Consider the following 22,835-nt stretch of genomic DNA (forward strand, 5'->3'; position numbering starts at 1 on the left):
CCCCCAAGGGAGGCAGAGAGGAATCAGGGTCGTTGAAAACCAATAATTTATCAAAACGCTGTGTGTGTATGCGTGGAAAGGTGTCGCCGACAGACAGGGCAGCGGTGGGCAGGCGCACAGGGAGGGGACGGTGCCTGGATGGTGGGGGCAGCTTGCCGCTGCGGCCTTGCGGGCGGTGGGGAAGCTAGACATTCTTGCCGCGCAGGCGCAGCTCGTGGCGCCGCAGGTGGTTGTAGAGCGACTGCACGTAGGTGAAAACGCACTTGGGGTCGGGCTTCTTGCCCATGATCATCATGTCCTCCACCTCCACGAGGGGTACGCAGTCCACCAGCATCCTGCGGGGAGGGGGGCACGGGGGTGGTTGTCAGTGCCGGCCCCGACTCTTGCGGCGACCCTCTACCCAGAGGTCTTTACAACGCCGCAGCCCGCTGGTCTTCCATAAACTCGACTCCTGATCGACTGAATGGGGGAAAAGCCTTCTAGGAAGGCAGAAGCCCCAGGCCCCAGCCACCCAAGCCTGGAGGCACCTCTGTGGAGAGCAAGGCCAAGGCATGTGGAGATTAAGGAGGAGATCCTTGCCCCATCCCTGCGCCCAGGCGCAGCAGACCCAGCGCAGGGTTGGGGTCTCAACCCCTAGCCCGGGGGAAGGTCCTCACTCCAGACCCCACCCACTTCTCTCTGGAGGGCCGCCTCCTTCTCACCCTCAATGGCACACTCCAGCTGGCACAAGCCTCTCAGTTGGGCCGTTGTACCCAAGGGGCCTCAAATCTTTCCCTGCACCCAGGACCCACTCCAGTGACCCTCTGGGCCCAGGATTATCTGCCAGCTCCCTGGCTTGGTACCTCCTGCAGAGCAGCCTGAGAACCCCCATCTGCCTCAAGGGACATCCCTGCTGTGTGAGATGGTGGCCAGGGAGGTGTGTGTGTATGTCTGAGAGACAGTTCTTTAACTCTTATTACCCACTTGGGTAGAGCAGGGGAAGCAGATGAGTGTCCCAATCAATACGAACTGGACCAACTACATCACATTCAGGGGCAGGACTTGCTCCCTCCCATGTGCCATGCCTGGCATATATATGACAGTTAGCACTGTCAATGTTGTTAAGTGAGTTTCCTTTGGCAAGGAAGGCATGAGGGCAGGAATTGCTCCTGTTCCCAAGACACCCAAGGGCCCAGGACTACCTTCCATCTTGTGCCTTCAAGGTCAGACCTTCAATGTCAAACAATGTAAGGGCTGAGGCCTACTCTCAGCTCACCAGGACTCCTTTGGCGAAGAAGCCTGGGAAGCAGGAGACCTGTTTCTGTCAAGGCTCTACTCCTGGCCAGCTGTGGAAGCTAGAGAAAACCCTGCCCCGTGACTCAGTTTCCCCATTTTTCTGCAATAGTATAGTCATTCTTTGCTTCATTTGAGTCCTTGGAAGCACCTAGGATGAGTGAGAGGTTTCTGACTCTCTTGTTGAGGTGCTATGTGCCCTTGAGGTTGTCTCTGCCCCAGCTTGTTTCAGTTGTACTATGGTGAAGAGGCGGCCTCTCTTTGCAGCTTCTTCCAGCTGTGGCTATCTCCCCAGGGATCCTGGCCTCTCCCAAAGTGGAGCTCCCTCCCATCTCTGGTGTCTTCCCTGGAGACCTTATAAAGCCATTGTTTACACCGGGGCTCACGGCTCAGGGCTCCTGCTGCCCCAGTGACAGGCCAAACACCAGGCAATTCGAGCAACAGCACGGCTGAGTCACACTTTCCAACTGGAACAGGGCCGGACTGGGCCCCATTCCCTCCAGGCTGGCCTGCTGGGCAGCAGCTCCTAAGTCCATATATGACCTGGAGACAGCACCAAGCCCATCTTTCCCTCACCTGCACAGCTTCTCTGAGTATATGTGTGCACGTGTGGGCTGCCCCCCACAATGGCTCCAGGCCCCAAGGGGCATCTGAGTGCACTGCTAGCTCTGTCCCTGATTCACATTACTTTAGGCAATCCCCTTTCTCCCTCTGGGCCTTCGTCTTTTCTTCTCCCTACAAAATGGGTGGGAAAAGTGATGGGGCAAGGAAAACAGCCACAAGGTGGGGAGTCTGGAGTTCCAGTTTTTGGCCCTAGCTCTGACCTAACAACCCCTGGCACGCTCTGAGCCCACCTCTCTCCTCTGAGCTCCTGGTCTGTAATGGGCAGTTAGTGCAGGATCTGAATTCTCTACTGTGGCCCTGAGGTGAGATGACCAGACAGGTAATGCCACAGCTGGCTTGGGGATCCAGGACTCCCACCAGAAATAACTTCCTGTTAAACTGGCCTCATGCCTGAGCTCCTCAACTTGGAGCATGGCACCCCCAACTTCCCAGTGCACAAACTGGAGGCCTGGGAGGCTTCCCTGACCCTCATTCTCCCTCCCCAGTGGGTCCATCAAAAACCCCACCCCTCCGCTTAAGCTTCTCTAACTGTCTAGTCCATCCCCTCCCCTCCCCATCCCTCATCCAGGCCTCACTCAAGGATTGTTCTTCAATGCTACCAGACCACATATATCCCTTCTCTGTTTGAAAACCTTTTATAACTCTTGTTGTCCTCAGAAGGAAGTTCAGACTCCTGACTGTGACCCCTTCCTCCCCCTCACATCCAGACTAAATAAACTTCCTTCCCTTCCTGGGTGTGCCATGCCCTCCACCTCCCTCGACCCCACCCCTGTGCACTGGCTGATCCCTCTGCCTGGGACTCCCTCTCCTTAAGCCTGAACTTGTCATTCAGATGCCAGCTTAGTTTGCACTTTTTTGAGAGCTGTCCTGGACCTGCCAGCTGGGTCGGGTGTCTCCCCGGGGATCCCATGGCCTCCTGGGCTTCCTCCATCTCAGTCCTGCCCACCTGGCTCATCACTTCCCATTGAGGAGAATAGCCTTGCCTGTGAGGTCCTGAACAGAAGATAAGGCCGTGCCTGGCTCCTTCTGGCTCTTCTCAGGGTCCCCCTGCTTCCCCACCCCCACTCCTGCCATTTCCCTGGCTTTTCTTTGTGCCCCACTGAGCAGATTCCAGCGGGGCAGCGTAATGGGACAGGGGAGCAAGGCGGCATTCCTCACCGTGGGACCCCAGCAGGGGTTAGGACTTTTTGGTTTTTACCAGCCCCTTCTGGACCAGACAGCGGTAGAACTCCTGGATGTACGTGTACACGCACTTCCAGTCAGGCTCTCGAAGCCGCACCATGTCCTCTGTGTCCAGGAGCTGCGGGCAGTCCGCATGGGTCCTGGGGAGGGTAGGGGGCCGGGAAGGGGCAGGGGGGCGGGGCCCGAGCGGGGCAGCAGGGGAAGAGGCAGAAAAGAGAGAGGGGAGGAGAACAGAGAGACACACACATACACACACAGAGACATGAGTTCAGTTACGTTCTCAGTGCTGCAGTCTGCCAGCCCCCCGCATGCCCCCTCCCCTTTGTGGACGTGCCGCTCACTACCCATCACTAATGGTGTGCAATGCAGACAGGGGTGGGGGGCCAGATCAGTCACAGGTGCAGAGAACTCTCGGGGCAAGCGGGAGGGAACAAGGGGTGGGGGCGATGGCGTTGGCGCTGAGGTTGGAGAGGAGGGCCGTGCCCCAGGGAGGGGGGGTGAGGGAGGCGTGAGAGGAGGTGGAGGGAGGAGAAAGAGGAAGAAATCCGGGGGGAAATCAGAAAGAGAAAGATAGAGAAAGACAGATGGAGGAGGGTGATGAGGGTGAGGTGAGCAGATGGGGCAACGATTCCAAAGTGGAGGGCTTGCTGATGTCCTATATAAGCCTCTGGCAACACCTATATAGGCTGGGCGGGCACGGTGCCCGGGCCAGGATCCTCCTTTTGGAATCTCCAGCCGGGATCCCGTGGGAGCAGGAAGCTCTGGTGATAGTGGGAGGAGAGCAAGACAGAGAAAGGGAGAGATAGAGGGAGAAGGGGGCAGAGGGAGAATGGAGGGGATATGGACAGGGCCACCTGATGGGCCTTGGCCTGGGCTGGTAGGCGGGCCTCTGGCTCCTTCGTTCCGGTGGGCACCTGGCACATTCAGCAACAGGTGGGTGGGGTGGAAGAGGATGGGGGCTTTCTGGGGAAGGGGGTCTCAGCCACTGAATGACAGTGCAGCTGACCAGCTCCAGGGGGCCTCAGGGCAGCTGGGCCCGGCCCAGATGCCCAGCCCCAGACGCCCAGCTGACACCAGCAGGGCTGGGACCCACACTTACTCAGCGGATGAGAAGGCCACCTCGAAGTTCTGGCGCCGGTTCTGTGGGCTGAGCTGCCCATAATCGAAGGCTTCAGGGAAGAAGTTGTGCACCAGGGCACAGAAGGCCATCCCGTCACTCCAACTCGAGGAGAAGTTCTGGATGTCCACATGCTATGGGTAGTGGGAAGACTGGTCAGCTCTCTATGTCCTCCACCTTCCAGTATTTTGTTTGTTTTGTTTTTTAACCACACCATGAGGCATGCATGCAGAACTTCCCCAATCAGGGATCAAACCCATGCCCCCTGCAGTGGAAGTCTTAACCAGAGTCTTAACCACTGGACCACTGGGGAAGTCCTCATCCTCCAGTGTTTTGGTAATCCAGATCTAGGGAAACTGAGCTCAGAGAGGCCCTGTAGCTTGCTCAAGGTTGCACAGTAGGTAGCCTCCTCCAACTCAGTTTGTTAACTCCCGTGTCTGTTGCTTAGGGGGACAGAGTGACCAAGAGGTGCAGCACCACCCAGCTAAGGCCATGGTCATGCCCTCATCACTCCTTCCCTTATGTACAGAAATTTACCCAGTGCCTCTGACAGAACAATGAGGAGGGGACTCTAAGGGTGGGGTCTGGCCCTGAACTGTGCCCACCATCCAAGGGCCCTCATTAGGCCCTGCCCCTTAATCACTTATCCTGGAATGTAGGGCATGTTATGTGTCCTTTGAGCCTGTTTCATCCCAGAAGAGGAATTCCCATCTTCTCTGCCAGACATGGTGGCTGTGAAGGGTACAGCTGCAGTTGGGGCCTTGTGAGGGTGAGGAGGCCCTCGCCTGGCCACCTGGTCTCACAGAGCTCACCTCGTAGCCACGTGTCTTGGCTCGGCACCAGTCCAGCAACATCTGCTTGATGCTGTTGGCATTGGGGACACCGAAGCTGGTGGAGCGCTGCACAGCTGCGCGGGGTCCGCCAGAGCTGCTGTGGGGGTGGTGTCGGGAGCGGGGTTACAAGGGGCGCCTCTTCCATCGGCCCACCGAGTAGGCCCCAGCCCCGCCTTCTTCACCTTCAGGCCCCGCCCCCCACAGCTCCAGCCGCTCCCTTCTCGTCTCTGGCCCCGCCCACCACAGCCCAGACCCCGCCCCGTGCGGCCCCGCCCCGCCAACTGCTGCTCACCAAGCGGTGCCTTCCTTCTCCAGCTTCTCAATCATGGCCTTACGCGCCTGGGAGGCCGAGGTCTTGGGCAGGCTCTGCGCCTTCATCAGCTCTTTCTTCTTCTCTGCCTGGAGTTTCTCCAGCGCCGCTAGGCTGCCGGGCCGCGGGCTGGCTTCATCCTCTCGGTCGAAGATACTGAGGGGTGGGTATGCCACTGTTAGGGCCGGGGAGGGCCGCTCCTGAGCCTCGATCCCCACGAGTCAAGGGAGGGGCCTTGTCACACTCCAGATCCTACTCTCTTGCGGTATCTTCACCACCGGCAACGCCGGCCAGCAAGGGAGGTGCTCTCATCACATCCATTTTACAGAAGAGTAGACTGAGGCTCAAACGACAAGAAAATGGGAGCCAAGCTCTTTTCAACAGACTTGGACCCTGGGGAGTTTTCTGCGAAGGCTCATTGTATCGTCAGGTTACAGGTGAGCTTAGATTCTGGGCCCTATCAACTAATAATGACAACCAATGTGATAACAGTAATGGTAATAATAATAATAGCTAGTGTCTATTGAGCCTTTTCTATGTGTCATTTTAAACTTCACATGAGTATGGAGGGGCTCTTACCACTTCCACTGAAGATGAGGAAACAGAGGCCTTTGGCCTTAGATTTCAGAGAGCATGGGGGGCAGCGCAAGGACTTGAATATAAGTCTCTGACTCAGAGTTCCTGGACCCCTCTGGTTCCCAGCCTGAATTCTGATCCTACCTGCCCCAAAATGCTCTATAACATTGGGTGTATCCCACCTTCATGGGGCTAAGATGTAAAGATGCTCTGTGACATGGGACATGGTCTGTAGACACTGGGAAGTGGCAGTGCCACCAGCAGCTCAGTGTGGTGGGGAGGCTTCTCTAAGACCCCGAGCAAATCTCTGGCCTCCCCCATGGTGCGGTTGAGAATTAGGTGAGATGGCAAGGCAAGCAGGAGTGGTTTGACTCCCACTCTGCCCCCCCCGGCTGTGTCCCCTCTTGTAGAATGGGTGTGCAGTGAGGTCCCCTGAGACACTGACTCCTCCATGGTCTGGGAGTGGGTACCTGTGCTCACCTGCCCATCTTCTTGGATGATGAAGAGGAAAAGGTCTTAGTTTGCATCATGGTGCTGCCACCACCATCTGCAAGAAAGGGGAAGGGGAGCAGGGTGAGGTCCTGGGCTGGATGTGGGAGATGGGGCGGGAGGTTGGTAGAGGGATGGAGGTAGCCACAGGCAGAGAAGAGAAAGTGACGGCTGGACAGAGAGACACACAGATGGAAGTTCGGAGAGAGTTTGAGGAAGGTGGGCTGGCAGGCAGGCATGAGAAGACGCCAGGCAGCCTTACTCTCTGAGCGCCTCACAAAACTCGACTCCACCGTGGTGGTGCGGGCCGTCCGTCTGCCATCATCTGCGGGGGCAGGGATGAGAGGAAGGGTGTGAGGGGCACAGGGTCCAGCAAGGTAGACATGTTCCCACCCTGAGCCCTGATCTCTGCTCAGCCCCTTACTGGAGTGGACGAGCCGCTCGGTCTTGGTGACAGTGCTGACAGCTGAGCCATCGGCTGTCTGTTGGCTGTGTCGCGTGGTGGTCTTGGTGGCCGTGTTGCCACGGCCCTCCCCTGGGCGGGCCCGTGTCTCTTGCAGCCGCCGTTCCCGTTCCTTGTCCCGCTGGTCTGGGCGGGGAATGCCCCACGCATGCCCAGAAGGCCGCCATCGCCCACAAAGCACATATGCACAGGCACACGGGGCACACAGATGGGGTGGAGGGCAACTTGTTAGCAATACTGAAGACACAGGGGACAACGGTCCTCTCTAGGAGTAGCTGGGGGTGAGGGGGTAGCTATAACTTGGGAGGGAATGGCGGGGTGTGGTGCATTCAGAAACAAGGGGACATGGAATAGTTGAACTCAAAGGGAAAGTATTTGGGTCCAAGAAGGGAGTTTCTGTGGGAATGAGAAGCTGAGTCCGGAGGGAGTATCTCCATCTAGGGAGGAAGCAGCAGAGGCCAGGGAAGGAGAAGCTGAGTGAGGGCAGTAGCTGAGCAGGCCTTCAAATAGGTCTTAGCAGGGAGAAGAGCAGCTAGAGGAAGAAATATCTAAATCCACGGATGGAGTGATTGTAGGTATCTGAGAAGCAATTCGATCCAGGGAAAGGGTAGTTGGGAGAGAAGCTGACAAAGGGGGTAACTGGGCCTAAAGAAGAAGCAGGTGGGTGGGCATAGAGGCTGGGTGGCCATCCGTGGGCCCTGCAGGAAGCAGCTAGATCCAGAGAGGGAGTAATTGAGAGTATCTGGAGAAGCAAATGAATCTAGAATCTGGAAGAAGGAATAGCTGGGTCTGGGGAGGAAGTAGCTGTGTTCAGGGAAGGGGAAGCAGGGAGGAAGCAGAGGCTAAGGTGGTCATCGGTGGACCTTGAGGAGAGAGAAGCAGCTGGGAGAAGGAGTATCTGGATTCAGGGAAGGAGTACTTGACAGAACTTGGAGAAGCAAGGAGGAGTAGCTGGGGGAGAGAGTAACTGGGCCTAGGAAGGAGAAGAGAAGCTGGTTCTCGGTCTAGGAAGCGGGAGAGAAGCAGCTAGGGAACGGAGCAGCTGGATCTGGGGAAAGGAGGCAAGGGAAGAGCTGGGTCTAGAAAAGGAGAAGCTGAGTCTAGAGAAGAAGGTGGGGAGGGCGTTACTGAGCTGGAGTGTCCACAAATGTACCCCAATGAGGGGAGCAGCTGGATCTAGGGGGAGGCATGGGGCTCTCTACCTCTCTTCCTTTGTCGGAGCTCACGTAGCGCAGCCCGGATGAGCTTCCGCTCCTCAAAGTCCGTAGTTTGATCCAGCTGCAGACAGAGTCCCTGTCATTGCCTATCTGGTGCCTGCTGGCCCTGGCCCCTGCCAACCCCCAGTCCACCAGATCTGGCCATACCATCTTGTCCAGGACACTCTCATCCTCAATGGTCATCAGCTCCTCGGTGCTCAGAGGGCTCCGCCTCTCTGGTGCTTTGTCCACGCAGGTCTGCTCGGCGCCATTGGCCACCTCCACTGCTGCAGAGGGGGGCTCTGCTGGTTCTGGCTCCATCTGTGTGGTGCGGAGAGGGCATGGACTTTAAGCAGGGGTGTAAATGAAACCAACCATGCCCCAAAGTACAGGGGGCCAGGCCCTGGGACTTCTGGCACAGCCTTTGAAATACCGCTAGCCAGCTGGACTGCCTGCCCAAGGATGACCATGTTGATGTCAGGCTCACAGAAGAGGTACTGAGAGCCTTGTTGTAGGGCTTCCCATGTACCCAGAACTGTCTTAATAAATTAAGGGAGGCAATAATGGTGATTTCCATTCAGTGGTGAGCACTGTATAAACACTAGGTATTTTACTGTCCCTATTTAACAGAAGGGAAAACTGAAGCTCAGGGTAGCTGCATGACTTGCCCACAGTCCTTCTATAAGTGTGATGCAGACTGGGATCTGAGCTGAAGCTAGCCTAACTCCTGAATCTGAGTTCCTTCTGCGGCTTCATTCCCAGCCCCCTCCCAGGCAGGCTGTGCTCTGTCCTGCCTGCTCCCAAAGCCTGGGTCCTCCTGGGCCAGTGCCCAGGCAGCAAGCACATGCCCGCCCTCAACACACCAAGGGAGCTGGACCAGGGCCCATAGGCTCCTGACCAGGTGTCTGACCGGGGCTGCCCAGAGCCAAGTCCTCTCTGAAGCTCGCCCCTGCTCCCCACACCCCCTAGCATGAATCACCCCCTAAGGGGCCTCCAACCCCAATCTAGCCCCCCACCCCTCCCAGGGCATCTTCCCAGCCCCTTGCAGACAAGCCCCCAGCCCAACTATCAGAGCCCCTCCCCTCCTGGCAGGGCCTCTCTGTTTGCTGTAAGAGTAAGGAGAGCCGAGGTGGCAGCTGCTTCAGGGAGGCTCGGCCTGGCAGGGGCAGGGAGTGGGGGTGGGGCTGGAGGCTGGGCCCCGGCCAGGGGCTGCCAGGGCAGCCGCCACGTGTGCCTCAGGGCCAGGAGCCTGGCACCATCTCGCCTCAGTCTTGGAGCGCTAGTGCCCCAGTCCCCTGTACAGATAGGTAAACTGAGGCTCAGAGAAGGTGGTAGGCCACCTAGGGTCACTGAGCAGAGGCAGAGCCTGGCTCAAAACCACCCGCCTCCCTGCAGCCCGTAAGGACTTACGAGACTGCCGCTGTGGGCAGGGCTTGCAGAGGAGCGGCGGCGGGTGCTGAAGGCAGGCGGGTGGGCCACAGGGGTCCCAGCATCCTCGGCCGCCTGGAAGAGGGCCTCAGGGTCCGCAGCGGCCAGGAGCAGCTCACTGGGCTCCAGCTCGGGCTCAAGGTCAGGCACAAGTGGGACCCCCAACCGCAGGCTCAGCACCTCCACCTGCCTGCCCAGCGCATCCAGCCGCCGGCTCAGCGCTGCTGTCTCCGCCCGCAGCTCTTCAGCTGCCCGGGCCACCGGCTCCACGGCCGAGGCAGCTGCCTCAGCTGCCTGGGTCACTGCCGCCCGGCCTGCCTCCGCCACTGCCCGCAGCTCCTCCAACGCCCGGCCCAATCTCTCCTCGAGGGCTGCGGCCAGCTCAGACCTGGGCCCCGGTACCCCCGGCATGGTGATGGTGGGGGCTCTATGGTGGGGTGACGAAGGGGGCAGTGGTAGGGACTGCTGCTTCTGTCTGGCAGAGTCAGTCTTTGCAGCTGGCCTGAGGGCGAAGGCAAGGGCAGTGGGCCTGCCCCGCCCCTGCTGGCCTCCCAGCCCGCCACCTGCCAGCTGGGGCTGTAGCCCAAATAGAAACCTATTCTGGGCTCCCTCTGGAGGGGGCAGTGGGGGAGGGGTGGCCTGCCCAAGCAGGCGGACCGCCAGGCCTGGCCCTGGCCCTGCAGAGATCACAGACTGGCAGTACAGCAAGTCTGCACAGGTTCTGAAGGACTGCCGAGGCCGGGGCCCCATGCCCCATAGGTGGGGAAACTGAGGCAGGGAGTAAGGCATGGGCCTGTCTGGGCCACCACGTGCATTAGCCGTGAGGACCCAGTCTGCCAGACTCCAGAGCCTGTGTCCTCTGCCCTCATGCCATGCTGTTTTAGAAAGCTTTGAACCGATGGGGGCAATGGAGGCACAGAGAGGCGGGACTTCAAGCAATCTGTAGTAGCAAGTGCCTTATCCCTGAGATAAATGTCCTCTGCCTGCCTCTGGTGCTCAGATCCAACCACAGACTCTGAGCAAGTGCATTACAGGCACACGATTTGCCTCCCCTTGGTTCTGGCTGGGGAAACTGAGGCAAGTAGGTGGTCATACCTGGCGCTCCCTGTGGCACCTCCCATCCACCCCAAGGGCCTCAGCCACCCTCTCCTCACTCCCTTGGCAGAGAGCAGTTAGGTCCTGCTCTGTGAGGTGAAGGGTGCTTTCCTGCCCCCACCCTCTCCCTATCACCCTTGAGAAAGCCCAAAGCTGGCTCTAGCCATTTCACCTCAAAGTCCCATTCAGCCCCTGGAACAGCACAGAGGCCATTACCTGGGCAGCTGGGCAGCCCGCTGGGGAACCCTTCCCAGGCTGAGCTCCCAGCCGGCTGATCCCGGGCTCCAGAATGAATAATGGAAGGGTGCGGCAGATTCAGTTCCCGTGGCACCTGCTAGGCTGCTGCCTCACCTGACTGGCACCCCCTTGCCTGTCCCCCCTCAGTGCTTCTGCCCAGGCCCCCCCCCACCCCGAGATGTTGACGCAGATGGTAATCACTAATCTCCAATCTCCTAACGGGCCAGGCTGATCTTGAATGAGCAGATGAACGGCTCTGCACCTTGGGGCTGAGGTTCAGTATAGGCTGGGAGCAGGGCCACTGGGGCTGCTACAGGAAGAGGGGGGCAAGCCCTTATTACCCTTCTCTGAGCCTCAGTTGTCCCATCTGTTCACGAGGAATGAACCGACCAATTCTGGAGTAAGGACCAGAGATCATCATGTGGGAAGCTTAAGGCCAGTACAGAGTGAGCTTCTGACATGTCTAGTGGCTGATAGGTGGGGGTCTGGCCTTAGCTCTGCCACCAACTGTCTGTGGACTGTGGTCACCTTCTCTCTGTGGGCCTCAGTTTCCTGTGTGTGCTGTAGGGGAAGAGCAGAGCAGAGGAGCCCTGAGAGCCCTGCACCCTGAAGCAGTCTACATGAGCAGGCTGACGGTGAGGCTGGTGGGGTGAGGAAGGGCTCACCTTAATGCTGCAGCCTCCTCGGCTACCAGGGGAGGCATGGCTGAAGCTGGTGACGTGAGTGACACTGCCCAGCCGAGCCAGGTTCCCAGGGCTGCTGATATGCGTGATGGTGCTCTTGCCCCCACTGCTGGTGCTAAGGAGGGTGGGGGGCGCCCGCAGCCCCAGCATCAGTTCTGGATAGGGAGAAGGACTATGGTCAGGATCAGGGGGGGTGAGGGTAATTCCAGTCCAGGTTGATGGCGCCCAGTGCACCCTTTGGAGACACCCTGAGCCCTGACCACAGCATCTGTCCTATGTGCAGAGCTGGGTGGCTGCAGGCAGTCATCCCCAGCAGTGGGGAGGCAGCGGGGAGGCCTACCTGCCCTCTGGTTGCCTGTGGGCAGCAGCACCCGGCCCGTGGAGGCCTGGCCCCGGCCATCCTTGATCTCGATGGTGAATGTGGTCTTCATACTGGCCCCTGGCTCAGCAGTGCCCACGGCCACGGCTAGCGGGGCACTGGGCGCCTCTGAGCGGGCCATGGGCCCCCCTGCTCTGTTTTCAAGGGGCCTGACAGCCAAGCCCCGCCCCCTGGGGCCCTCCTCCCTGGGGCAGCTCTGAAGTTGGGCCAGGGGCCGGGCTGTTCCTCGCTGATCCTTGTTGAACTGGGAGGAGGTGTCACTGGGGCCCCGTGAGGAGGGGCCCCTGGAGGAGGAGGCAGGGGTGGTGCTGATGTGGGAGGAGCCTGGGAGCCTTGCAGGGGTCGAGGGACCTAGGGCTGCCCGGAGTGGGCCTTCCTGGAGCCCAGCAGCCATAGGAGAATCGGATGTGAACTTGCGCACACGGTCCCGTACGGAGCCAGCCCGCTGGAACAGGGAAGGTCCGCTGGCAAGGGGGGTGGGCTCTAGAAGGGACAGGAGGGCTGTCAGTGGTGGGATGGGACAGGGACTGCCCAGAGCCCGGGGTTGTGGGAACTGGCAGTACCTCGGTTCTGGACTGGCTGGCGGGGGCTCAGCACAGACAGGGAGCGTTGGCAGGGGCGAGGGCCAGCCAGGTCTGGCAGCATGGGAAGGCGGTGGCAGCCATGTGGGCGCAGAGAGAGGAGAGTGGATGGTGGGGTCCACCTCTCATAGTCCTCTCTTCCACACCTCCTCAGCCTCCCAACCCCTTCCTGCACCTCAACCTCCCCAGCCTCCCCAGACCATCCTGCACCTCCCACAGCTCCTAGCCTCCCCACTCAGCTGCGTCTCTCTTACAGGCCCCTCCTTCCCTGACCCCGGGATAACTTGGACACTCCTGGGGGCTGGGGCTAGGCTTGGGCTGGAGGAAGGGTGCCCAGATTCTCCCTGCTGATGGGGATGGTGGACACCCCCCTGGCCAGCACTGCCCACGGCTCCAGCTGGGAGATGGGCGCACTCCCTTATTGGGGAAAAGAATGTGCCTGAGGCCTGTTGCCTTTCAAGGCTGCAGGGAGGCCTCTGGCCATGGGTGCGGGAGTGGGGGGGTGGGGAGGGGTGGGGACACCTCAGGAGCAGTGGGAGGAGTGTCAGAGCCTGCCTGGACCTGAGGGGCACTGGAGCCATCTAGGCACAAGAACCCATTTTCCAGGCAGGGAAGGGGAGGCCCAGGGAGGCAGATGCCCCTAGCTATCTCTGCTGGAACCCTACCTGCTCTCTTTGTGTCGGAGGGACCTTTGGTAGGGCCATCAGCAGCAGGGGGCTCTGTGGGGCCAGGCAGGAGCTGCAGGGGAGACACGGCATGGGCAGGGCCTGACTCCCAGACTGGGGAGCTCACCTGCCTAGCATCCCTGTCCCTCATCTAGACTCACCTTGTTGACCACCTGCCCCTCCGTGCTGGGGGTGGCTGGAGGCTCCTGGGGCTCAGGGCTGGCAGCCCTGGGCGGGCTGGGAGGTGGCTTGGGGCCACCCAGAGCCTCAGTGGCAGGGCGTGGGGCCTCGGCAGGCTCCAGTGGAGGCTCAGGAGAGGTAGTGGGGGGTGAACTGTCGGCTGAGGCAGGTGAGCTGGGTGTGCCCCCAGGTGGGGCCCGAAGCAGTAGTGTCACTGTCGTTACGTCATGGCTGGTGCCATTGGGGGTTGGAGTTGGCTCTGGGACCTCTGCCTGCTGCTCCTGTTCCTCTGGCTTTGGCACCTGCGGGAGACCCGTGGGAGACCCACAGGATGTGGCCAAGGCTCTCCAGGCTGGCAGGCACCCAGGGCAGGGCATGCAAAGCAGAGGGGCTGGACACGGTTTCCTGCAGGCACATCTGCACAAGCACGGTCACTGGCACACCATGGGCCGTCTTTGATCCCCACTTCCCAACCTCTTGGCACTGCCTAGTCAAGGGCAGTTCAGAGATGACCAGATCCTAATGGCAGGGGTTGGGGACAGCAGGAGACCTGCTGGGGACTCCCAGACTTAATCAATTTCTGGCGTGGAGGCCCCTGACCCCTGGCCTCTGCCTGGTTAATTATGGGGTTAGTGGGTAGTCCTGCCAGGACCAGGGACCCAGCGGCCTCTTCTGGCCACTTAGGGAACCTGCACGACCCGACCTCTCACCCACACTCCCTGGAGAACAGAGCCGAAACTGGCCCCTGACAGCAGGACCTGATAAGCCAAGGTAAGGAACTGGGCTGTACGGAGGGGGAGGGGCAGCCTCAGATGGTTTAAGCTGGGCAAGTACCAGGATCTGATTTTCATTTTAGGGAGATCCCTCTGTCTGCTGAGTGGAGGCTGGATGGCCAGTGTGGGGATGGAAGGTAGGTGTGGAAGCAGGGAGGCCAGCAGGGAGGTCAACAGGGTGGTAATGAGTGACAGTCAGGAACCTGGGAGCAGTGTAGACAAGCTGGTTTTGTGGGGGAGGCCTGGGTAGAGACAAACTCTGGAGTGGAGACATGTGACTAGAAGTTGCCTGGGAGAGTGGGCAGAGGCCTGACAGAGTCCCACTGTCCCCCAAACACAAGCTGGGGGCCCCCTCAGTTAAGTACCAATCTAGCAAAGACACATAGGCGCTCTGTGCTGCTGGCGTCCATGGGCACAGGACCTTGCCCACATCCCTTACCTCACACCGGTCCAGCCTGTGTGCTGCCCGCCCCTTGCTGTCCTCTCTTGAGCCACTGCTGGGACGCCCGCTGCACAACCTTCCAGCCAATGTGGCGGCTGGAGGGAAAGGGAGAAGTGTCAGGTGAGTGGCAGGGGGTCAGGGTGAGGCGTTGCTGGGGGCAGCATGCAGCAGGGCAGGGGTGGGGCCAGGGCAGGGCACGTACCCTCAATCTCCTGGGCCCGTACACGGCGGATGGCGGCTCGGATCAGCTTGCGTTCCTCGTACTCAGCAGCGCCTCGCAGCTGTAGGTGAGGGGTGGGCCACGGGTATGTGGAGTCCAGGTCTTCACCTGCCCTGCCCCCATCCCCTGCCCTGGCCCAGGCCTCACCAGTGTGGTCAGCTCCTCCACATCACTCATGGACTCCAGCCGTCCTGCCAGCCGTGCCAGAGCAGCCTGCTGCTCAGCCTTCTGCTGCTGAGAGCTGCAGGGACACCATGACTATAACCTCCATTGCCAGGGCCAGGTCATAGAGGATGTGGGCTGAGGGCAGAGGCCAGGACAGGGTACCTGGAACCTTGGCAGAGGGGCAGGTAGCTGTGCACACCCTCTGGCTACACGCTGGCACATGCACGCCCATGGACCTGAGCGCTAATATCACATGGGCGTGGCCAGGACACCATGACCAGCATGTGGTCCGTGCCCACCAACATCCCTGTGTACTCCAAATGCGTGCCTGCGCTGCCATTTGCACACCCAGATGGGCAGCAGACACATGGCTCATGCCTGCCTGCACAACACGAGCTGAGCCCTGGCACATTCAGCCCCACCTGCATGTCCAACCCCTCGCCACTCACTGCAGCCAGTTCTCCTTGTTGTCCTGCCGCTCGGCACGGAAGCGCTTGGATGCCAGGGCCTCCTCCTCACGTTCCAGCTCCTGCCGCTGCAGCTCCCGGATGGCTGAGCGGATGCGCCGCCGCTCTGCTAGATCTGCTGTGACCTCCAGCTGCAGGGCAAGGGGTGGTGAGGGGCAGGTCATTTTGGCTGCCAGGGACGGAGGGCGGGCACTGGCCGCCCACGGCTTGGCCTGGGGCACAATGAGTGTTCTGTCTCCATTCCCTCTGCCCCAAGCCCGTCATGTGCCTGCCTGCCCACCCAAACTTGGTCTCAGGGGGAGACTCAGATCATGCAGCAAGGGCTTCTGGACAGCCCACCGTGGACTAAGATTCACAGAGTGGGCAGCCAGCAACCACCCACCTGTGCCAGGTGCCAAGTCAGGCGCTCATTCCTGTGACTCGACTCCTGCCTCTTAGAGCCCTTCATCAAACCCCCAAGAACCAGGGAGTCGTGGCAGGAGGAGGGAGGCCATCCTATGGGCCCCTAACAGTGTCCCTGGGGAGGGAAGGGTGATTGGGCTGCTGGAATCTAGCTGTGAGCACGAGAGACTCCCAAAGTACCACAGCCCTGCTGATGGGTGGCAGCCTCGTCCACACTGGACAGATGGGGAAACTGAGGCAGGGGCAGGCCCTCAGGAGTCATAGCTCCCTGCCTGGCTGGGGGCTGTTGTTCTCTCTGCACTGGTCCTGCTCTAGCCATTACTGAAGGGGCAAAGGGGCCGGGGCTCAGAGTGGGAGGGCCAACACCCCTGGGTGCACTAGGGTCCACCCAGGGCCCTAGAGAGGGCGTCCATGGGGGACAGGTGCTCCCACCAGCTTCTTAGCCTGTCACTCCCTGGGAAATTGGGGGTGGCTGGTCTAACCAGGTCCAGGAAAGGGCACCTTCTCTGGGCAGTCAGCCAATCCTGTTGCCCCCCTCACTCCTCTACCCCCTACAGAGCCTCTGTGGCTCAAGGGAGAGAGGACAGGCCCAGGGCCTCCAGGAAGATAATGGCAGAGATAAGCCTCCAGTGTGGGTGTGCGCCAGGTGGGAGCAAGTATAGGCAAAGTGATTTCCTCCGCCCCCACCCCCAAATCATTCAGGGGTAGGCCCAGGAACCCTCTACTCCCTTCCTTTTTAGTCTCTTCTCCCATCATTCCTTCCTGATCTACAGGGGAGCCTGGTGGGAGGGGGAAAGGTTTCAGCAGGGAGTGTGGGCTGGCCCAGCTTAGCCATGAGCTCACTTGTCCCAGTCTGAAGAGGGTAGAGACAAGTGACAGAGCCCTCCAGGGAGCCTTCAGTCTTCACATTCCTGAGGAGATATGGGAGGGCTCCCGGAAGGCTCAAGCCAGGACCCCCAGCTGGCTCCAGCCCCAATCCAGTCCTGGCTGGGTGGTCAGGATCATATCCTTAACATCCCTGGTCTTGGTTAATATCTCATTCGTCAGATGGGACAATGGCCTCCCTTTAGGGCAGTGGGTGAGGATGGGGGCAGTGACTTGGGGTCCCCCCCCACCTTGCGGAGCTATGTATGGTTGGTTCCAACCAGTCAGGATGGGAGAGAGAGAAGTGAGGGCAAGTGAGGACAAGATACCCAGAGGCATCTGTAACATTTACTGAGAAACCATGTGCTGGATCCTGTGCTGAGCCCCTTACTTGTCCTAACTTCACAGAAACCCTAGGCAATTTATTACTCCCATTTGACAGATGAGGAAACTGAGGCTCAGGGGGAAGTGATTTGCTTATGGTCAAGTGACCTGAGCCAGGATTTGAACCCAGGTTTCCATGACTCCAGGGCTTTCCCTGGGCTGAGGATATCTCTGTGGCTGGGGTCTGTCTGCTATGGTGGGTACCTTGAAGATCCTTGTACTATATTGGGGACCCTTCCAGCCTGGACTAGAGAGGCCCTGGGGCTTAAGGGGGACTATCATGTGGGGGGGTGGAGAAGGCTCACCTTCCCACCCTCAGTCCTGGCCTTGACTCAGGCCCAGAGCCCTCCGTGGTACACTAGGAGATTCCGGGCTTGAGGGGACAGCTGGTCCAGACCCTCCTGTGCAGAGGGTAAAGAGGCTCAGAGATGCAATGACTAGCCCTTTGTCTCCTGTGTGTCCCTTCCCAACCCCCTGGGCTCCAGAGATGGGGTTCTCCTCCCTGAAAAAAGCCTGATGTGGGAACTTGGTCACTTCTGCAACCCCTGGGAGCCTCAGTGTCCCCCTCTGGAAAATGGGAGCCTCTGTCTGATCCCCCAAGTGGGTGGGGCAGGGCTGTGGAATGGACAACCTCATCCCACTGGTCACCCTCCCGCATGACCCTTCCCTTTGGGCCTGGAGACAAAGGTCCGCCCACAGTGTCCCTGATGTGTGTCCTGCGTTCCCCGTCCTCTCAGGCCCCACCATCCTGAGTGGAGGGGGCTGTTCTTGGGAGGGAAGGAAGTACAAAGCGCCATTGTCCACTGGGGGAAAGGGAAGGAGATGGGGGGTTTCCGAAACTGCCCAGTGAAATTCTCCTGGGAGGAAAGAGGGTGCTTCCTCTTCCCGGGGGGCCGGGCCTCCGGGTACTTTGTACCCTCGCTGCTGGGGGCGTCTGACAGGCCCCGGCGTCTTCCTGGGCCTCAATCTCCCCACCAGCACTACGGAGGAGACTTTCCAGGCATTCGCTCAGTCCCAGCTCCTCCAGTTGACCGATGGGGGACCGGCCGGCAGTGAAGCGTGGCCTAGCCAGGGGGCGCTGAAGGCCCGCGGGCCCCGCGACCGCAGCCGCCTGCACCGCCCACGCCTCTCCCACGCAGCCCGGTGCAAGGCGCCCAGCCAGGAGCCAGCAGGACAGGAAGCCGCCCAGGTTCCGCCTGCTTTAACATCCCCGATTACAGAGAGGAAACCCAGGTTCACAGGTCACCCAGCTAGTGAGTGTCAGAGCTCGATCTCGAACCCGGGACCAAGGCGGAGGGCATCCCTATATGTGGCGGAGGAGCACGTGGTGCTCGTGTCCCCAGGTGTCTCCATCCCGCACAGCCTCCCTCCCTGTTCGCAGGAATGTGCAGGAGCCGAGGTTGGGAGCGGGTCCCCGGGTCCCCAGATCGGCCGGACGCTGGGGCTTGGGTCAGCTTTCCCTTATAAGGCCCGGCCCCGCGGGGAGGAACCCGGCTCCGGACGCCTCAGTTCCTGCCAGGAGGCCGGCGCCCGGGGCGGGACCCTCGGCAGCGCTGGGGCGCAGTAATGGCGGGCGCCCGGCGGTGGAGGACCCCGGTCCCGAAATGGGAAAGACCTCCGGGGTCCCGAGACGAGGGGCGGGGTCTTGCTAGTCCTTTCCCAGGGAGGGGGCCGGGGTTGGGGGGGGGCGGACTACAGCCAATGCTCCGGCTTCTCTGAAACCCTTTTCCAGCATCCAAACCCGCATGGGGTGGGGGGTGGCGGCTGGAGAACCCTGAGCCCCAGAGTGGACCCCTAGAGAAGGGGATGAGCAAAGGCCTGGCTTTCTCTCCACTACCCACATTAGGATTCTGACTTCCTGATGGGAGGTCGAGCTGACGTGGTGGGACCCTTTGGAAACCCATCTCCCTCAGGCTGCACACAGCGCCTGTGGCGGTGGCAGACACCCAAAGTCTAAGGTGCTGTCCGAGGACACAGAGGCCGAGTGCCTTGGGTAGATGATGGCAGTGGCTTGGCACTGCCCAGTGACTGGGCTGAGCTAGCTGGCTCCAGCCCCTGCCTCCAGAGGAATGGTATGGGGGTGGGGTGGGTCATTTGCCTTCTCCCAGGGAAGGTAAATCTTTAATTTACCCGCTGGACAAGGGTCAGGGGCTGGGGGGCGGAGCTCTGGCCCCTCTTCCAGTTCCAGTGCACCCTGCCCTTGCTGGTGGGCACATGCCTGCCCTGCTATATTGCCCCACATCCTCTCTGTGCATGATATGTGTGTTGGGGGGGAGGGCGGGCTTCAAGAAGAAGCTGGGGAAAGGGGATAGAGTGGGCCCATCCTTCTTCCATGCCAAGATCTGGGCCCATGCCTCATTCCATCCCCATGCCAACTGTAGAACCTAGATATTATGTTCACACACATTCCCCCCACCTCCCATTTTACAGATAAAGAAACTGAGGCTCAGAGTGGGAAAAATGACAGATTAGAAGTCACAGTGTTCATAAGGGTCCCCAAGGCCTGTCTCTCTCTATGGGCTCTTTTGGACTTGACTTATCCAGGTCTCTTGGTCCCCCATGACCCCTTTTGGGGTTTGTTTGGATCCTGGCACACCCTTTTCCGAGCTGGGTGCCGTTGGGCAGGTGACTTCACCTGTCTGAGCCTCAGTGTCCTCCTGGCTCTTGGAGCTACTGTAACCATTCTGTGAGATGGTGTGCTTAGCGCCCAGACTGCTCCCTGCTGTGCCCTGGCTTATTAATCATTGCTGCTACTGTTATCATTGGGCCAGCCTCCAGGGGTGGGTACTGCCCAGGCTGTTGCTTGAGAGAGGCAAATCCAGCCTCCCCACACCTGTGACTGCACATGGGTGAGTCCTTACCAGTTACTATTTAAACAGGTGGTGGCAGTGGGGGGCTGGGAGGAACAAGGCCTCAGCACCTGGCATGGACAAGCACATGCCACCAGGGCCTCTGCATCGGCCACGCGGAACAGGCCTAGCCCTGTTCCCCGGAGCCCTTCTCCTGCGCCCTCCCCCATCACCTCCTCTTGTCAGCTGAGAGGTATCCTGGACAGGCCCTGCCTCTCTGGCCTGTCTTGTCTGTCCTCATAGTAGGGATAATGGAACCACTTACCAGCTTCCGCAAGGCTCCCTCATCCAGCCCAGCTAATGTTTCGTCCGCCATCTTGCTGGCCCCCAGCTCCGTCCGTCCCCTCCTGGTGAGTTCCCCAGTGCCTTTGGCAGCTGACACCAGCTCAGGGAATTCTGCAGGGGACAGACATGAATCAGGCCTTCTGGGGCCTCTAGAAACGACAGGCACTTGGGCTTTGTGCCTCAGTTTCCCCCTCTAAGCCATGATTATCCATTGGTGTTTGATCCTTATCTGTGATGTGACTCCTGGCTGGGAGGTGCCCTCTGCCCTAGAGTAGTGTGCTGGAAAACTCAACAAACCAAGAGTAGGAGTCCCTGGTTCCAGTCCAGCCAGCTGGACTGCTAGCTTGCTGAGTGGTCTAAGCTGGGCCCTTACCATATCTAAGCATCAAACAGGGAGGGTAGGGACCTGGATTGTGAAGCCAGGGCCCAGTAAGGCCCACCCAAGCTGTGCTCACCACCAGGGGGTGCCCACCACACTCCACAGCTTCCTGCCCCACCCACCCATCCCCAGGGCCTGCCCAGCCCCCACTCACCCCAAAAGCTCAGCCTCTGGCTATGGGCTAAACCCATATCCAAGTCCTTGCTGCCTTTGCCACTCTCATTCCCCCAGGTAACTTAAGCCATTGGAGGTAACATTCTGTCTTCTAATTCTTGAGGACAGCCCTCTGTACACACCCCTCTCCACTCCTCCCTTTCCCGCCCTCCCCCTGATGCCAACTGCCCTGACCTCATGAAGCCAGGTGTCCAGGCACCCCGCTCCTCCTGCCAGTTCACACACTTAGAATTCAATTCAGCTGGAAGAGCCTTCAGAAACTGATCCGTCCAGCTTCTGGACTTAGGCAAACAGGATTGGAGAGGACCAGAGGATTGTCATGGGGGAAGGAGGATCCCAAAGACCCAGAGGGCAGGGAATGGATTTAATCTTGGCCACCTCTAGCTTCTGAAGTCCCCTTCCAAAGTGCCCTCAGGGGCTCAGGACACTCCCTCTTGCTCTATCACTGCCTATCAAAATGGCCCCCTAAATCCTGGCCCAGCCTCCCAGTGTAGCTCTTTCCTTCCCCCTGCAGCCCTAATATCTTTCTGGAATTTGAGGGCCCACAGCGTGACACACCGTAGGTGCTTAGTTAATGTATGGTGACTGAAATGGCCCCTGGATTGCCCCCGCTCCTGTTGATTCATCACTCAGTCATCCCTTCCCCCTCCCCAGTCACTTGTCGAGTCATCCCATCCAGTGAATGGGTCTGGGGAAGGTCCTAGTCCACACAGTTGGGGTTCTTCGGACTCTGCCTGTTCAAGTCGCTGCTTGCTTTTCCCATCCTTGTAGGCTCGGACAGGTAGCAACCTCCCAGCCGCCCTCTGCTGGGGTCCTTCACTTAGCAATCACCAGACTTGGGTTCTGTGGACACTCTGAGTTCCCCCATGTCTTCTGAGGGGCAGGGGTCCCTAACGCAGAATCTAGGACTCCCAGGGAAGTCTCTTTCTCCTCAGGGGTTCCTGCCGCTGCTCCACTCCAGTTCCATGGCTCCCTGTCACACAGTGTGAGGTCCCCGAAGATTGCGAGGGGTCTCAGAGGAACGTAGGAGCTTCCTCAGGGTTTCTGCCCCCACAGACTAGCACCCCTGAGGGTCGTAGAGCCTCCTGGAGGTCCGTGAGCATCCTTTCCCCAGGCCTCAGAACTTTATCGCATGGGTTAGAGCCCCTGTGGATGGGTGGGGGCTCCCAGGTTCAGGAGTCCCATAACCCTGGGAGTCCACCTATCCGGGTTCCACCCTCGGACCCGTCGGGGGTCCTGCTGCCGCCCGGAGGTCCGCACACCCACCTCTTAGTCCGGCCCGCCCGCCCGGCACGGGCTCAGCTTAGGTCGTTCGGGATCCAACAGATGGATTAGGAGCGGTCAGGCGGAAGGCGCCGCGACCGGGATGCCAAGCCCGCTCAGCAACCGTCCCCGGGATTCTGCAAGCGCCGCCCGTCCAGCCGCGCCAGCAGCCCCGCGGGTCCCGCCCCGCGCCATGGCGCCAACCAATCCTGGGGAGGATCCCGCCCACCCTCGTGCCCCATTGGGGAAATTCAATTTGACGGCCACGCCCCCAGGAGAGGCCCCGCCCCTCACGGGCCTAGGTTGTAGGGGTTTGCAGTCTTGGGGCCACTGTTCAAGCCGCCTTCGCTGGTCGGGTGGGCGTCACCAGGAGGATGCAGCTTTGCGCCACAGTCAGGGAGGGCGCCCAAAGCCGCGGTAAGTGGCCCGGGATCGTACTATTCGCGGAGCCTTCAGGACTGTCCCTCTCCGCCCTCCTCTTTGTTCGTGAGACCCTGTCCCCTCACTCGACTCCGCCCCCTCCTCGCTTCAGTGCCCTGGCTTGGCCGCTGCCCCCAGGCTGCTTTCGGCACACCTGGTCCGGGTCACCTCAGAGCAGGGACTAAGTGGCCGGCAGCACCTTGACCCTACGTTGAAGTACCTCAGGGACCACCTCAGATGGAGCAGGGTCAATCACACAGCTCCCCTTCCCCAGCCAACACACTTTTGCACAGATATTGACCTTATCTGTCATGCTTCTCGCTTCCAAGCCCCTCAGCGTCGGCCTCTTGCAGCGCTGTGGAGTTAAATAGGGAACACGAAGTCCAGAATTCAACAAATGGAGGAAACTGAGACCCAGAGAGAGCCAACATGCCCAAG

At 59.8% G+C, this 22,835-nt stretch overlaps 1 protein-coding gene across 11 annotated transcripts; it reads right to left on the reverse strand.

The window, feature by feature from the left end:
- Positions 1-29: 29 nt before the first annotated feature.
- SMTN (smoothelin) lies at positions 30-22,118 on the reverse strand. Of its 11 annotated transcripts, none has more exons than XR_004479064.2 (21): positions 21,981-22,118; positions 20,142-20,272; positions 15,360-15,508; positions 14,893-14,986; positions 14,728-14,806; positions 14,523-14,620; positions 13,292-13,612; positions 13,131-13,203; positions 12,448-12,519; positions 11,846-12,367; positions 11,488-11,660; positions 8,231-8,383; positions 8,069-8,144; positions 6,828-6,992; positions 6,395-6,728; positions 5,321-5,494; positions 5,008-5,125; positions 4,178-4,329; positions 3,055-3,218; positions 1,849-2,007; positions 30-335 (listed from the first exon to the last, which is right to left on the reverse strand). XR_004479064.2 is itself a non-coding variant. In XM_033412911.2 (21 exons), the coding sequence occupies exons 2-20, from the start codon at positions 20,190-20,192 to the stop codon at positions 3,074-3,076; spliced, it is 2,742 nt and encodes a 913-aa protein (XP_033268802.1). In that variant the 5' UTR covers positions 20,193-20,272; positions 21,981-22,118; the 3' UTR covers positions 30-335; positions 3,055-3,073. The 11 variants fall into 11 exon arrangements, 10 of the variants coding, with proteins under 10 accessions (XP_033268802.1, XP_004283758.1, XP_033268800.1 ...); XM_033412911.2 differs by lacking the exon at positions 1,849-2,007 and having other exon boundaries at positions 5,008-5,122; positions 6,395-6,461; positions 6,666-6,728; XM_004283710.3 differs by lacking the exon at positions 1,849-2,007 and having other exon boundaries at positions 6,395-6,461; positions 6,666-6,728.
- Positions 22,119-22,835: the final 717 nt, after the last annotated feature.

This window comes from Orcinus orca, chromosome 15 (assembly GCF_937001465.1).
Source record: "Orcinus orca chromosome 15, mOrcOrc1.1, whole genome shotgun sequence".
Classification (NCBI taxonomy): Eukaryota; Metazoa; Chordata; class Mammalia; order Artiodactyla; family Delphinidae; genus Orcinus; species Orcinus orca.

Excerpts from the sequence above, each read along its gene's own strand:
- SMTN (XM_033412908.2), bottom strand. The coding sequence starts at position 20,192 with ATGGCGGACGAAACATTAGCTGGGCTGGATGAGGGAGCCTTGCGGAAG. Across the intron at positions 14,621-14,727 it reads ACGGGCCCAGGAGATTGAGG|CCGCCACATTGGCTGGAAGG; the intron begins GTACGTGCCCTG and ends CTTTCCCTCCAG. Across the intron at positions 6,993-8,068 it reads GCTCCGACAAAGGAAGAGAG|ACCAGCGGGACAAGGAACGG; the intron begins GTAGAGAGCCCC and ends TTCCCCGCCCAG.